General features: G+C 46.7%; 1 protein-coding gene across 1 annotated transcript; it reads left to right on the top strand.

Annotated features, from left to right (window-relative positions):
• Positions 1–7,500: 7,500 nt before the first annotated feature.
• On the top strand, positions 7,501–16,817 carry ptchd1 (patched domain containing 1). Its single transcript, XM_069512734.1, has 4 exons — positions 7,501–8,074; positions 10,969–11,683; positions 14,736–15,469; positions 15,576–16,817. The coding sequence occupies exons 1-4, from the start codon at positions 7,661–7,663 to the stop codon at positions 16,674–16,676; spliced, it is 2,964 nt and encodes a 987-aa protein (XP_069368835.1). The 5' UTR covers positions 7,501–7,660; the 3' UTR covers positions 16,677–16,817.
• Positions 16,818–17,039: the final 222 nt, after the last annotated feature.

Genomic DNA, 17,039 nt, shown 5'->3' with positions numbered 1-17,039 from the left:
TGACCGTGTCCTGTGGGGTTTGATGAGCGAGGTGGTGGACAGTCGATGGAAGGGCTGACGGATTGGAGGACAAAAGATGTAAGGAGAGAGTGGGGTTGGAACAGAGACAATGTCCATTTGTTGATTTACCTCGAGACCTGCCATTACACACACACACACACACATCTCATTCATTTATGTCAGCAGTTACCATGGCAACTTCTTCTGTGTTGAGATGCTTTGTGTGTGTGTGTGTGTGTGTGTGTGTGTGTTTGTCGTACAGCATCAGGCGGGAGGAAACATTAATGACGTGTATTTGTGGAAACTCCAGCAGCAGTAACATCAATACACACCAATTAGACATCAGTCCAGAGCCTCAGTCTGTTCTGCTGGTGTGTGTGTGTCTGTGTGTGTGTGTGTGTGTGTGTTGGATTGGTGATCGATAGACAAAGATACAGAATAAGTGAGACGGATGACAATGAACCGAGATTTAAGTTTACTAGATGTGTAAATAAGATCGAGCCACGGGAGCCAGGCAGCTTTTCTTCCAGATAATTATCAACGGGGAGTTGAAACACTGACGGAGAATCTCCAGCCTCCTCCTGCTCCTGAAACATTTCACTCAGATGTTTGCTTGAATGTTCTTGTTGTTTCGTTGTCGCTGTGATGTTGTAGTTTTTGTGTTTCGTTGCAAAATTGAATTCACTCCAGCGGAAACAGCAGTAAAAATGAGAATAATATATCATTTGTTGCTCAACTAAGATCAATTTTGTTTTGTGAATCTGCACCATTGCCTGAAGGATGGAGTCCAAAATAGAAGCAGCTTTGTGTGCATTGTTGTACTCAAGTGTGTTTTAAATTCTTCTGATTGCATAGTATTTATAGACAGAGTACTTTATTAATCCCAGAGTACCACTGTACTACACGGAGTGCAGAAAGATTTCCTCCATGTGTTTAGAAAAGTCCGAAAGAGTTGATGAATTTAAAACAAAATCAAATTTTACTCCTCCCTGAATTTACGCCTCAGCAGATTGTCTCTGAGGGGTTCGATACCTGAGGCGCCGCCGTCTCACATGACTAACTGTCCCTGCAGCCGCCACGATGCTCTGTGATGCTGCAGCAGTTAAACATGAGTTAGTGTCGGACTTTGTGCCGTTACCTCATCGAATCGAGATAAATCTACTTTAGTGGCCGGAGTAAAAATGACAGCTACAGTGATTAAACTACTGATTTGTCACCGGGATCAGTCCCTGCTCAACACAGCTACATCAATATCTGTGCAAACAGTAGAAAATCAAGTCGTGGCTGTTGTTTGTCAGAGGCTCAAACTGCCCAGAGACGCATTAGATCCCTGCAGCCTGATGCTGCCCAGTCCTGCAGTTCTGCATCCGTCCAGTGAGGGGCAGTTTAACATGCCTCCAGGCCTCGTTGGAGATGGCGTACATGTTACAGACGAGCGATCACACAGATTAAATTTAGCTCTCGAACCGCTCGTCTCAGATTTCACACCCTGACCTTTTCCATAATCGGGTTTTCCTCAGGCACTGCCGAAGTCATCGGGCTTCTCCATGTTTTCTTTGCTCTTTATCTTTTTTTCCTGTATGTAAAGACGAAGCAGAGCAGGCAGGGTTTTTTTCTTCTTCTTCTTCTATCTGCATCCATCCGCATCCATCTCTGTTCCTGCGCTGTGACTATAATCAGATCTCAGAGTCTCCGAGAGGCCACGACTTTACTTTATTTCTCTGCTCGTGCCCCTCGCGATGACCTCCCTCCTCCATCACCCCGCTACTTACAGCATCCTGCCTGCAGGCCTCATGAGCTAATGTCCAAATGACATTTAGAAATTATGAATGCTGCCGACCACCGGGAGGGAGCAGAAAGTAGATGCTCTGTAATAGCAGAGAGGGAAATGAAGATAGACGGATGAACTGAAAACATGGAAGGAGGAGGAGATCCAGATGGTGCATATGTTGACACTGAGAACAGTGGAACTGAGAGATGACAAGATGGAGTTTGACAGACGGGCCGTCAGGGAGAGCGCTGGGTGTTATTTTTGAATATGTTTTGCAAAAGCATGTGTGGAAAGTGGAAACCGAAGAGAAATCCTTCCATTCTGCAAACGCCCAGGTCGAGAGCATTTGTTCTGTGACTGAAGGTGTCGTGTTCAGTGAGACTCAGACACGTGTCGTGCAGTTAGGACATTCAGTCATTTTGGAGGGAACGTTACGTGTGTGGATGTAAAACCTTTAATAGACGAAGCTGTAAATCTGAAATCATTCTTAAACTGAAAAAAAAAATCTACATGTGTTTAAAATATAAAAAAAATACCTCAGATACCGGTGCTGCCATCTTTTGGCGTCATCAGGAGCCGGGGTCTGCAGCCGGCGTATCGATTTGACCGATAGCGAGTCGATCGTGACGTTTAAAATAACAATTTTAAAACGAAACTTATGAGAGACATGAACACATTAAAAGTTCAGCTCACATCAAAATGACAGAAAAAAAATTATTTGACTTATTTATTTTACTTTTTGTTTGGACCGTGTCCTCGCTGCTACCTTGAGCCAGCCACTAGGGGGCAATGGAGATGTTTTGGCTTCACTTTTTGGGAGCTGTCATGTCATCCATTGTTATATTCAGTCTACTCGCAGTAATAATATATATATATATATTTATATATTTCATTTTATATATATATCTATATATATATAGATATATATATATTATTGACCCATGGATGCAGATTTGAACATAACTTGTTTCTTCTTCTCTGCCCCACGTTCGTGCCAAAAAGCAAAGGGAGATAATTCATTTTATCATTTCCAGCAGTAATGTGTATTATCCTGTATCAGCTTCACCACTGTAGTTGTGCTTCATCTCAAATTTATGATTGATTATCATCAGGCGGTTTTGAGGCCTCTCCCACATTTGGTGCTGCTGTTAGTAGCTAATCGCCGTTATTAGCTTTTTAATAAAAAATAAATTTCCTCCATCTCCTCCTCCAGCTGCCACGTTATGACTCCTCAGTGCTGGAGTGTGAAAATCCCTCTAATCAGGAAGATGTTCTCCGTTTGAACTGACTCAGCTGCTGTAACATTTTTGCAAATTCACTTCATTTGAATAAGACGAGCTGCCAAGCAGAGCCAGGTCTAAAATTATAAATCTCAGCGGATCAGGATTTTTCATATTTGGAATACAACTCGAGGAGTTGGGGTGAAATTAAGTCTTAATTTCTTATGACGGGTAAAGTTTTTCCCCGCTGAAGGGGGATTGGATGCGTCGCAATCTCTGCAAGCATATCTGCCCCGTGTAACTACAGATAGATGGGTAAATAAATAATACAGGAGAACGGGGGAAATAGAAAAATGAAAGGATTGACTCTTTATTAATAGATGGCCTCCACCAAAACAGATGGATTGGGGGATGGGAGGGGTGTAAGAAAGAGGAAGGTGGGCGGTGGAGGAGCGTGGACGCAGCGAGAGGAGCCTATTCACAAAAATATAAAAATATACCGACGCTGCGTCCTGATAGCTCTGTTCAATAATGGAGGGAGGGTGTCGTGCACATGAACTAACATGGGAGGAACGACAACCTGATGCTCTCCTCTTTGCTGCCTAAACCGTTTTGTGTGCGTGGGTTTGTGTGTTGAAGTGTGCACATGTGTATTCGTGTGTCGGCTGCAGGTTTCTGACCCTGGAGGATTTTCCCTCCTCTGTTTCTGTAGGGGCTGAAAATAGCCTGGCAAAAATGGACCCCATTCATTTTCTCCACCTTCCTCTTGCTGTCACACACGCACACAGACACACACACACACACACACACACACTCTCACACTTCTGATTTCTATAAATCATTCAGCGACACTAATTAGTACTTTTCTTATCAGAAACTGCCCCGAGCCCCCGTATATCTCTGCAGTCTTTCATTTTCCATTCTGCTCTTCCTTCCTCCCCGGGGAGACGCTCGCTCATTCATTCCTCCACCGCTCGTCTCACGCTGGACTGCTAATGGGGATTAAAGGCTAATTGACGACTAATTGAATAGTGGATTAGAACGTGTATAAACAGATGTTGTTTCCTTGTGCTTTTCTTTTTCAGTTTTAATCCAGGTTTTTCTCAGAAACGCTGGTTTTCCCAACAGGCTGATTAACCCACAGTAGCATGTTAACACCTTGTTGAAGTAAGAGCTGCTCAGGATGAGTTATTATAAGAAACTGTCCCCCTACAACCACAGACCCCCATTGGTGGATTCTACAAACTAATAAGGAGTATATATAAATATATAAACACTTTTCCTCTTTCTCCTATTGTACAAAAATGAAATATCTTGGGTACATGTTGTGTTTTTGACGTTACTTGACACCGTAGTCTGAACAGTATTGTTGATAGTGTTGAGGCGTGCTCCCACCGTTTAAATCAAACTTAACTAAAACAACATTTACATTGGAACAAACCTCTGTGTGATTAAAAACGACCTAAGACGACCGATACCATCTTTGAGACATTTTTGTTGCACGTGGACTTTTATTTTTTTTAGCTGTCCCATCTGCTAACATGGAGAAGTTGAGATTTATCATCTGTACTAAAGCCAGTTTTTCATCCTCACCTTTGGACAGATGTTGTCCATCTTTATATACAGTCTATGCTTATGATCTATAGTTAACTGTTATTATAATTGTTAATGTGCAAATGACCCTTTTCTGTTTTCATTTATCTTTTTTTAAATTTCAGGTCATCATTGTAACCTCAGTAATATTTGACCTGTTTCCTCCAGTTCAGTTTTTTTTTTTCACATGATATTAATTTGACATCATAGTAAAGTGTGTTGAGTCTATACTCTACATTGAATTGATATAAAACAAATTTTCAGATCGTGTAATAATCCACTTGTAGTGACGACAGCATCATTTCACTTCGGTGATGTTTGGACGCTCGTAGCACTTAGTCGAGGCTAGAGACAGTTTGTGGTCGTAGATAATAGAGAGAAAGGTGATTATTCCATATTCCAACAAAGCCACGGTCTTTCTCATGGTCCTGCAGCGGCGAGAGTAAACCGAACCCGGCAAAGCAAAGAGCCGAAATCCACCGAAGCTCCGTAGAGTCGGGAGAAGCCGCAGATTCAGGCGAACTGTCAGTGACCCTTGTTCACATGGTCGGGAACAGAAGCAACAAGTGGACACAGGCTGGATGCAGCTATTAACTAAATGAGTTATAGTAGGTAATTGCTGTTGCACACTGAAGAACGGATGTGTGTTCTCCCCTGATACACCAATTACTGCAGCAGCAGAAATCAATGACAAATGCATTCATTTTCCAAGATCATGTATTAAATGTGGTTTTTCTGTGAATGCGAGCGGAATATTGTCCTCGGGGACAAACAAGGTATTTTTTGTTTTAGATATGCAATTACAAAAAAAAGTCATGTTTTATTTTGGGACCTAATCTTTTTTAAGAATGTTTCCTTTGCTTATCAAACAAATATTACGTTTAATCTCATGAGTCTGAACCGTCACTGTCCAGCAAACAGGTGGAAGAAAAACTTATGTTGTGTGTGTCTGGATGGTTTTATTACAAACCGCCTTGATTAATGATTTCTGGTGAGGACGGAGCCATTAGTGTCCCCGTGTGGACCATTGAAGACTGTTGTTCATTTGATTTCATGGGTTTGAATACGAAGGCAGACAGGAGGAGTGTGTGATCTCAGTACGTCTGCAGCACACTGTTATCTCCACTCCCTGCTCTCTCTGTGTGTGTGTGTGTGTGTGTGTGTGTGTGTGTGTGTGTGTGTGTGTGTGTGTTTTGTATCTGACACATCCACTCCGTAAGCAGATTGAGAGTCAGCAGGTGTGTGTGACAGACACACACAGAGAGAGAAAGTGTGTGTGTGTGTGTGTTTGTGGAGGTGTAATGTGGGTGTATGTGTGTTTGTGTGTGTTTTGTGGGGGGGATGGGTGGCATCACCGTTGCCATGGGAACCTACGCTGTGTTTAAAAAAAAAAAAGTAATTTGTCTGGTTGCCATAGCAACTGGCTACTCAACATCAAACCTAAGCGTTGCTTCATGAATCTTCAGCGAGGACACACACACACACTCACACACACACTCACACACACACACACACACACACTCACACACACACACACACACACACTCAGTCGTCGCTCCATGACTATATGTGACTGAGCAAATTCATGAAGTTGCACATGTCGCAGAGTAAAATGATAACATAAAATTCTGCCGACACAAACTCCAACAGGTTTAAAAAATTGGAACTTAGATTTTTGTCATTCGACGTGAATCCTCAGAACAGCAACCAGAATAAAATACAATAAAAATAATATGTCGTCCACTATTTTATATTTTATGAACATATAACGAAACAGTTTGAAATATATGAGGTGTTTTTTTTTTTATTCACAAGACCCTGAAGTGAAAACAAGACAAACCACAAAGACACGCTCTGTCAGCATTTACTTAAAAAATGCTTAAAGTTTTTTTTTTTTTTTTTTACTGTTGTTTTACTTGATTTGTTGTGTTTTTGCTGTTTTGTTGAATAGATTCTATATGTGTTGTTTTTGTGTTTTGGGATTTGCCATTGTGTTACACACATAGAGTCACCACACACTACAGGCTGGTATAACATATTTTGGATTGATAGAAATATTATAGTATAATTTCTGCACACACACACACACACACACACACTCGGTGCCACTCAGTCTAATGTTTTTGTTTCTCTGCATTGTGGCAGCAGAGGAGAGAGAGAGAGAGAGAGAGAGAGAGGGGCGGGGCAGGAGAAGGGGTCTCAGAGGGGGAGAGGCAGAGAGACAGAGAGAGAGAGAGAGACAGAGAGACGGTCCCCGGTTTGAAGCCGGTAATCAGTGACGTGACTTCCCACCGATCCGATCCGAGCAGCCGGGAGAGAGCAGCCCGGCGGCGGAGGAGGACAACAGCGACTCCGCCACAGCAACAGAGGGGGGGGGCGACGAGGAGAGAGGAGGAGAGGGCGGAGGACAGGGACGCCTTCTGCCGCAGAGGAAAACCCAACACCGGGCTGATCTGCTCCACCGGCATCCCCCGGTGCACGCGTGCACACCGCGTCACTTTCACCCAGGCTTACCGGACCGCGACACCGCGACCACGCATCGGGCTGCGCGGTGATGTAGGGTGGAGCTGCGCGTCTGGGGCTGAATGAGATGATCTCCGTCATCACGGGGTCGGCCCCCCTGGTTCCCCTCTGCAGGTATGTGCCCCCTCCAGCCGGAGTGACTGCAACCTGTCCGAGTGCGCGGCGGCTCCTCGCCGGAGAGGCTGAGGTGTGATAATCTAATTATGAGCGCGATTTGGCGCTGCGATGGTTTTTCTGTTGCGCACGGATCCATGCAGGTTGAAGGGCGCGTGAAGGCACCGGGGTGGAGGCTGCTAAATGTAAAGTAGGCTCGGGTGTCGGTTTGTTGCAGAGCAGAGAGACGCTGGATCCTCTAACGCACTTGTGTCCTCTGTGTTGATCCAGCGGATGAGAGAACCCCGGGGAACGCGGCGCCCCTGTGACCGGAGGAGGGCTGGCTTCTCCCCGGCTGCTGACCTCCTGCTCCGGGGACAGATCCTGCCACCACCCGGCGTCACCTCTCCTCCCGCGGGCTGAGAGCCACGGAACCCACCGATGCGTCCGGCGGCCCCTGATGCTCGCCAGTGCTCCGGGGCTTTCCGGTCGGTGGGAGAGGCTCGAGCCGCGGCCGCGCGCTAGGATGCTGCGCCAGGTGTTGCACGCAGGCCTGCGGACCTCCTTCCACGCACTGGGCCGGTTCGTGGCGAGCCACCCGGTGTTCTTCGCCTCGGCGCCCGTGCTCCTCTCCATCCTGCTCGGCGCCAGCTTCAGCCGGTACCGCGTGGAGGAGGACGTGGAGAACCTGCTCGCACCAAAGCACAGCCTGGCCAAGATCGAGGGCAACCTGGTGGACAGCCTGTTCCCGGTGAACCGGTCCAAGCACGCGCTCTACTCAGACCTGCAGACACCCGGTCGGTACGGGCGCGTGATCGTCACCAGCCGAAAGGGGAGCGTGCTGGACCCGGTTCACCTGGACACCATACTGAAGGTATGCACGCGCACAGCAGGACCAGGCGCATTTCACACACAGGCAGATTCAAGGTGCAGAAAAGAAATCGGGTTGAAATCAGAGAGCATCGTTTAAAACGTGTTGAAGCAAAAATAAAAGAGATGAAAACATCAGAATATAAGAGGTCAGAGACACAAACATGAACAAACCTGTGAAAAACAGTTCAAATATGTAAAATAAATACAGAGACGATTTGACCTTAGATTTTGTAAAATAGTTGATTTGAAGGCACTTAAGTTTTCATTCTGAATTTAAAAAGACACATTTCCAAACTGTTTCTATGAAGTCAATGGGAGTCAATGGATATTAGCCCTGAAAAAACATATTTAATGTAATATAATGTGATTATAACGTCATTAAGTAACGTCATGGATAAAAAAGTCTTGTATAGAAATGAAATAAAGTAAAATATATGAATGGAGCCAGCTTCAAAATCAAATTTTAGCATTTTAAATTGCTTGTTTTTTTTATTTTAAGTAATGCTCTCTCTCACTCTCTCGCTCTCTCTCACTCTCTCTCTCTCTCTCACACACACACACTCTTAATCAGTGATTTAAGGACTCTAAAGTTCCCTGGAGAAGTTCCCAGAGGCTGCTGCAGAAGGATGAATATTTGCCGCTTTAGCTCCTTTCCTCTTTTAGTTGCATAAAAACGTCACATAAAAATAAAGTCCAGCTGTCAAAACAAACACACACTGAGGTCGAAGGTCAGCGTCTGCGGGCCTGAGCACAGACACTGTCCACAGACGGGTCTTCATCCTCTGATTGATGGTAATTAAACGTAACACCGGCGTCCGGTTGCAGGCGTCCCAGACAACCTTAAAAGTTATGGAGCGGAGCATTTTAATTACAAAGAGGAGCGCAGACGCCTCTTGTCTCCACGCTGGTCTTCTTATGGTTGATTTACGAGGATAAGCTCGACACCTCTGGAGCAATTAGTCAAAAGATTTGATGAAGTTATGAGGTTGTAATCAGAGCGTTCTGACTAATAGACCTGAGTCGCCAGCTCTAATGTGTAGCTTGTGTCTTTTGCGTGTTTCCACGAGTCTCTTAAGCTGTTTTCAGAAATTATCTCTGGAAAAATTGGGACCAGACATTTTCCCTTATCACCGAAAGATCTTGAATCTCGCCGTCTTCCCAAGATCTTCCGCTTCTTCTACATGTTTGCATTCTGAGAAAAAAGTCTGAATTCTTTGAGGATAAAGTCGTGATGTTACAAGAATGAAGAATAGAATAAAATCCCAGCTTGTAGTATCACAACTTTATTCTCGTAATATTACGAATGTATTTTCTCGTAAGTCTCGTCTTAGTTACGACTTTACTTTTGAAAATCTTTTTCCGTCAGAGGCCTGCACCAGACTCCGGTGCACGCCTGAAAGCAGCTTGATTGTGACCCAGTTTAAGTAAACAGCGTTGGTCCGTGGAGGACTGCCACACTTAGAGCCCGGTTGCTTTAAGGCTCTGTGCATCATTTACTGCCAGAGAAAGAAAAACTGGTTGGTGCATGAAAGAGAAACATCCACTGTTACACATCATCTAAGAGAAGATTCTGTTATCTTTCCTTTTCATCTTCTGTCTCCGCTGCCTCGTCTACTGCAGGGAGAGAGTTCTTTTATTTCCCAGAAAGCCTTTCAGCATCCCCTCTTACTGGGTACTTGTTGCATGCAGTCGCTGTCAGAGGATGCAGCAGCTGTGGTTGCAGGAGCAGTGAAACAAGCTCTTGAAATAATAGTAGGAATTGTGAGTCACAACCATTGACTGCACTCGGCTGCGGTGAAGAATCAGTCAAATCTTCCTCTTCTGTTATTTATTCTGCGCATCATTGATCAGTGTCTGTGCAGCGGAGTTAGTCTGAAGATGCTTTTTAGAACAAGTGAAAACAGTCGGGCCTTCACCGCAGATGTTTCAGACAGATGTTTGCGGCTCCTATACGTCTCCGTTGTTAGATAGCTGTGTTAAAACGCCTTAATGTGACACAAACAAACATCACTGTTTTTATTGGGCTCTTTGTGCCGGACTGAAATATCTCAACAGTTGTTCAGTGGATTCTCATAAAACACCATAGTCACAGTCATGGCTGACATCCCCTCACTCTTCCTCTAGCGCCACCATGAGGTTCACATTTGGGATTTTAAGTAAACGTGGTAACTATTGAGATGGCTTTGACGATATTGATGCATATGTATTGTTGTAAACACATCTGACCTGTTAAATTCTTCATGTGTGAAAAAGCTAAATCGTCGCATTTCATGTCCAACTGTCCAAATATTTTCCAGAGTGGATATCGGTGAAAGATTTTAATGCTGCAGATCAGGAATTTTGAACCTTCCCACCAGGAAACTACCGACAGCAATAAAGAAAGATTAGAATCACTTGATCTGAAAAAAGAGGCTCAAATTAAACGAACAATTGTATTAATGTTAACAACAACATCAGGACCGGGTGGTTCAAGGAAGTAACTTTCAAAATAAATCAATGTTAAATGACTTTCCAGCACAGACACACACACACACACACACACACACACACACCCATGTTGGCTGTGGCAGACACTGGCATCCGGCCTGTTGCTTAGTAACCAGCACTGTGCTGGATGCTGGCACTGCTGTCCTCTCGGAGGACGGAGGAAGATTCAGAGACCACTATTGTTATGCTGTCGAGTGAAGACACACAGACACAAACACACACATTCCCACACACGTCCTTTACACAAACATCCGCAAAGTCAAAACACACAAAGTCGTCCAACCCTTTGCAGACAGAGACACCTTGATGGATATTTCTTTTTAGGCCTGTTGCACTTCATCCAGATCAAATTGGGCTCAGCTCACTTCATGAACCTCTCTGTCGTCTGTGTGTTTTCTCTGCACACAGCTCCACAGGCGGATCTACCAGATGCAGGTGACCGTCCCGGCCTCAGGCCTCAACAGCTTCAACTACTCCTTCTCCTACCTCTGCCTCCCGGACGACAAGAACGTCTGCATCATCGATGACATCATCCGCGCCATGGAGGAGATCCAGTCAGCTCGCACCTCCAACGTCTCCGTCCCGGTCCTGCGGTACCCGATCACGCAGCTGGCGGACGGGCGCCAGGCGTACATCGGACACCAGCTGGGCGGGGTGCAGGGGTGGGGTCCCAGCGGGGCGGTGCGAGGTCTGGGGACAGGAGGCAGAGGAGAAGGCGTGCGCTCTGCTCGGGCGCTGCAGCTCACCTACTACCTCCAAGCCCGAGGCGGCCTCATGGACCGAGTGGCTAGCCAATGGGAGAAGGCCTTCTGTGCAGAGTTGCAGCACTTTGCGGCGTTGCACCCGAAGCTGGGGCTGTACCCTTCAACTTCCTCTTCTCTGAGGACAGACTTCCAGTTCTCGTCAGTGCTGGCACATCGGCCCCTGTTGGTCAGCTTGGGGGCGTGCGGCGTGTTGGTCGTCCTCTGCTGCTCAATGAGGGACTGTGTGAGGTCCAAACCCTGGTTGGGACTCCTGGCTTTGCTGTCAATCACACTGTCGGGCCTCACTGCTGCTGGGATACTGAACCTGACCGGGGCCACATACAACTCCACGTACCTGGGGATCCCCTTCGTCATGCTGGGTGAGTTTAAAACATCAAATAAATAAGATCTTGAGTTTTTCTAATTCTGTACAACTAAACCTTGTTTTAGCAACAACAACATAAAAGCAGAGGAAAAAATCAGAGAATAGCGAAGCTGCTACATGACAGACGGGACTGTGGCTCTGTTCTTAAGTCTGTGATCTGCTCTCTCAGCACCTGTGATGGGTCGTGCAGATGCCAGCCTCAGACTGAACGCCATTTCAATGTTGACACATCATCACTGTGACTGACAGGTGGTGTAGTCGGTGGGGTGGGGGTGTTCTGACAGGGAGAGAGAGCTCAAACCTTAAAGGTTCTGAAAAACAAAGTTGTTGAGTTGGCGCAAATCCAGAAAAGTGATAGGAAACGTTTTATAATGTGATGTTTCTACCTGCAGCAACTTGACAAAATGGTTTGTGAATGCCGTCCAAAACTCTACGACTGGAATTGGAGTCAGTAAAGCGCACATTCACCGAAGACACTAACTCTTAATGTTAAAGAAATTAATTTAAAAAAGCTTTTGCCCTTTTGTGCAGATCCATGCTTAAATTAAATTAAATTGGTTTTTGCTATAGTCTGAATATAAAGATGGACGACATGACATCTTACCAAATGTGAAGCCAAAGTGTCTCAATCCCCACCTAGTGGCTGGCTGCGGTATAGGTCATAAAGAGAAAATGAGGAATGTAACACAGGGATTGTTCATCTTTTTCAGTTTTTTCTTTCAAATGATGAATTGAGAAAGAAATCAGCAGGTTAGTTGATCATAAAAACAATGATACTTTTACTTTTACAACAGAAATGCTAATTCATACTGCATTTAAACAGCAGACTGAAGAAGTCATGATGCAGTAAATTAAAAATGAACAAACGAGGAGTAAAGTGAAAATACATGTCACATGTGAGAGTACGGGCAGTTTATCTGGAGCGCATAAATACTACACACTGTGGGGTGTTCTGTGCGTAGCTGCTAATGCACACGTATAGCCTATACCATAATTACTGTGTAATGTGGAGGAGGAAGGCTGCTGTTACAGGCTTAAAATAACCGTAGAGTGAACAGAGGGAACATGCGGAAAAGAGAAAGATGAAATATCGCTCCAAATGGGGGCTGAGATACAGATTCTCCGAGCAGAAAATGAAGTTAGGAGGAAGACGGGCAGACGGGGGGGCGGAGGAGGATTTCTCACAATGCCGGTGGGCAGAAAGAAAAAGGTGGGAGGAAGTGCGAGGAGAGGAAAAAACAAAAGGTGCTGGATTAGTGTGAAAGATAAGAGGAGGTAGTAAATGAAGATGTGTTTTAAGATTAATTTGCAAAGCTGGTTCCAAACATAAATAGATGTTAATGAGGTGAATAGTAAACTGCAGCCAGGGTGGGGAATCTTTTTCCTTCTGAGGGAGTCATGACTTAATTATTGAACACATATATCACACTATCTTCTCTGATGTGAAGGCTGGAGCTGCTCCGATGTGTCTGATGTCAAATGATAGTGATGATGATTCTACCCAGAGCAGGTTTTAGCCATAATCGAGTTTTTCAATCAAATCCTCACATGGTGGAGCCGTGCATCGATTGCAAAGACAACAGTTCCTCCCACGTATCAAACTCTGCAGTGATCCCACGCACAAAAATGTCTGGTTGGGCTGTAGTTTGTACATCTGTTGTTTCATCACAGGCCAGAGACGATTCAGAGTTTCTGTATTTATGAATTGCCTCACAAGGCAGATCCAACTCTTTTGCACACACACACACACACACACACGTTCAAGAGATCTGCAGACTTTCTCAGCTGCACCCACGCCTGAAGTGTTGGTATGTTAAGCCTCTGCTAAGGTGTTAAGTGTTTTGCCATGGTGAGGTCAATGGAGAGAGAAAGAGGGGGAGGGGGTGGGAAGGTACTTGTGTCACTGGTGACTCACGGTTGCCATGGCAACCGCCGACGAGGCAACCATTAAAAACCATCTGCTTCATGCATATTAACACGTATGTGCCCGCATATGAGAGTGGACGTCTAAGCACGGACGCAACATCGACCGGCAAATGGACATTGATGTTTCCAGATGTTACCTGCTTAGAAGCTGGAAATCTGCATATTCATCAATGCATCATTTTCTAATTATTCAGTTTTAATCGTCACAAGTTGTAGTACTCTGCTGCTGCTGCAATGGTTAAAATCCTCAAAGTCAGGAGAACACAGGATTTCCTTGGTGTCTAACTTCTGGGATTTCACATGTTTCCATTTGCGGTGTGACATTCTGCAGAAAGAACAGGCTCAGTGACACTTCCACTTCCTTGTGCTACATAGAACGAGGCCAAAAGGGTGCAATCAAAGCAATGCAGACAGAGATATCGGGTTGGTTTGACATAAGCTCGGATTTAAAGCGCTGCGGTTTCTGGGGAACAACTTTTTTCTTTTTATTCACACAAAACCAATGTGTGCTGTGGAAAGAAATGTTAAACATTGAGGTTAGCGTAGCATCAGTTAGCCAAGTGTGTAGGATCAAGTAGCAGCTTCTCTTGAAGGAAACGCAGAGTTAGTACTTTAACAAATCTTTTAGTTTTAATTTAAAGCTGCATTCATTTTTTGTTTGTTTGGCCAATAGGGGGCAGTGCAACAATGTTAGGAAGCAGGTGCTGGGTTACGCTTCCATCTTAAGTATGCGATACTCCCGTCTGTGAGTCACTGAGCTCAAAGAATCAAAAATGCATGTACGCTCTGAGGGAAACTGCAAAGTCATGGACCTTTGCATTGAGTTTTCACTGCGTGACTCCATTTAACGTCAGGAGATGATTTTCTTCCTCCAAAGTGCTTGTCGGGTGGCTTCAGAAAATGCGTTCCTCCCATCTCTTTTTCCGGTGATGGATTGGAAGGGGGCCCGATAATCTCTTTAACTCTAATTCTATCAGCTCCTATTATAAAAATATCGATTATGTGCAGATTTAAATTTATAAATACATAAAAGTCACCCTTGAGTCATTTCGTCTGGGTACATCTGTAATAAAGCACAACCCTCCGATATAAATCCTCCATTTCTCTTTGTTTCCCGTCAGGTCACGGGCTCTTCGGCTCCTTCGAGATGCTGTCGTCATGGAGACGAACGCGAGAGGACCAGCACGTGAAAGAGCGTGTGGCGAGCGTTTTCGAGGACGTCATGCTGCGTTTCTCCGGATCCACCATGCTCCACCTGATGACCCTGGGCCTGGCCGCCTCGCCGCTCACCAACATGGAGGCCGTCAGACTCTTCTGCCGCACCGCCGCCTTAGCCGTCACCATCAGTTATGTTTACATGTTGTCCTTCTACAGCTCTTGTCTGGTGTTCACCGGCTACTTAGAGACGGGATACCGACACGGCTGCTTCTGCCGGAGAGTCCCCAAACCGGACCGGCTGGACTCTAAACCGGCCTGGTACAGGTGTCTGATGTACACCCGCTACCAGGATGAGACTCAAACCAACACCGCGCCACACGGGGTCGCACACAGTCACACTCCCCCACCGAATCCCAACCTGACGCACACACACGCACACACGCACCCTCACACCGGAAACAACCATAACTCACACGGGCACGAACATGTGGAAAACGCCACGCACACACATCCACACTCTCACACCTCTCACACGCAGTCCACGGTCAGCACGGAACCTCATCCTCAGGACTCTCACCTTTTGCTGGGGTGTGTGAGGCGTTGCTATGGAGACTGGATCACAAACACTTATGTCAAACCCTTTGTGGTTCTGCTGTACCTGGTTTACATCTCGTTTGGATTGATGGGCTTTCTACAGGTGAAGCGCTCGTACACACACACACACACACACACACACACACACACACACATTACAACAGAAACGTTCTGCTCAGTCTGACACTAATCATTTCTGTCGTCAACAGGTGACGCAGGGTTCCGACCCCAGTGCGCTGGTTGCCATGGATACCACGACAGTGTTGTACACCCGTGCCCAGCAGCGATATTTCAGCTCGTACTCCCCCGTCATTGGATTTTATATCTATGAAAGCGCCCCCTACTGGAATGCCTCAGTGCAGCGGGACCTGCTGGAATACGCCAAAGGCTTCCAGAGAATCAGCTGGCTGGAGGCCTACCTGAACTACCTGTCAGACCGCAACCAGTCCACCAGCCAGCCGCGGGAAAACTTCACCCGCACACTCCGCCACGCCTTCCTCCACGAGCCGCAGTTCGCCCACTTCGCAGACGACATCATATTTGCAGAGCGCGGTCAGGGCGAGGAGCCGGATGTGGCCGCGTCGAGGATCTTCCTGGTGGCCAAGACGACGGAGAACAAGCGCGAGGAGATGTCAGTGCTGCTGGACACGCTGCGGCGCTTGTCACTGACCTCGCGTGTTCGCTTCCTAATCTTCAACCCCTCCTTTGTCTACCTGGACCGCTACGCTGCAGCGGTGAGCTCCCCCCTCAGACACTCACTGCTGGCGGTGCTCTTCCTGTTGGGTCTGTCCTCGCTGGCCGTCGTGGAGCCGCTAGTCTCCGTCTGGCTGGGCCTCACCCTGCTCTCCGTGCAGTTCGGAGTGCTGGGCTTCATGACCTTATGGGGCGTGGAGCTGGATTGCATGTCCGTGTTGTGTCTGATCTCGGCGTTGGGACACTCGGCGGACTGCAGCGGCCCCCTCCTCTGTGGCTTTGCCTCGGGTCGGGGCGAGAGCAGGACTCGCTGGGTGAGAGTGGCGCTGGAGAGACACGGAGTTCCCTCTCTACAGACGCTCATCTGCTACAGCGCCGCCCTGGTGCCTGTTGGCTCCATGCGGTCCAACCTCACACATACACTGTTCCGCTGCCTCACCCTCACGGCCGGATGCTCGGCGCTGCACACGCTGGCGTTCCTGCCCACCCTCCTCACCTTCCTGCCCCCCTCCAAGACCCAGGGCCAAGGGCCTGGAGGAGAGGGGCCCAGACAGGAGGTGGAGTGTGTTGAAATGAACGACAGCACACGAGTGGTCGACCAGATCACCACAGTCTGATCATAGGGTGATGTTGTTTTTTTTCAGGCCCCTGGTTGCCATGGTGACTGGTGAGCGGTTGATTGTAGTAGCCGCTGTGCACGCTGCAGAGAAGAATGAAGAGAGGAAGAGGGGAGGAGATGGGAGGAAGAACAGAGTGTGAAGGTCGAGAGAGAAGCGAAGGAGAGTAGGAGGCAAGTAAAACAACGACAGGTTTCCAGCGCAGTGTATCCATGGTTACCTGCTTGTTGCTAGCGCTGTGTGGCATGTTAATGAGGCTTGATTTCTTAAGTAGCCAATCAGGCGTGGATGATCGGCTGAGGTCAGGCCCCTGGATGTGACCCTACGACAGTGAAAGTGTTGCACTTTCCACTTGTCTCCAAA

Source organism: Paralichthys olivaceus, chromosome 17 (assembly GCF_024713975.1).
Source record: "Paralichthys olivaceus isolate ysfri-2021 chromosome 17, ASM2471397v2, whole genome shotgun sequence".
NCBI classification, from domain to species: Eukaryota; Metazoa; Chordata; class Actinopteri; order Pleuronectiformes; family Paralichthyidae; genus Paralichthys; species Paralichthys olivaceus.
This window is presented reverse-complemented; position numbering and strand designations above follow the sequence as displayed.

Bases quoted from the DNA above. Each gene is read 5' to 3' on its own strand.
- ptchd1 (XM_069512734.1), top strand. From the start codon at position 7,661: ATGCTCGCCAGTGCTCCGGGGCTTTCCGGTCGGTGGGAGAGGCTCGAG. The intron at 8,075-10,968 runs GTATGCACGCGC...CTCTGCACACAG, and splicing joins ACCTGGACACCATACTGAAG to CTCCACAGGCGGATCTACCA. The intron at 11,684-14,735 runs GTGAGTTTAAAA...GTTTCCCGTCAG, and splicing joins GATCCCCTTCGTCATGCTGG to GTCACGGGCTCTTCGGCTCC.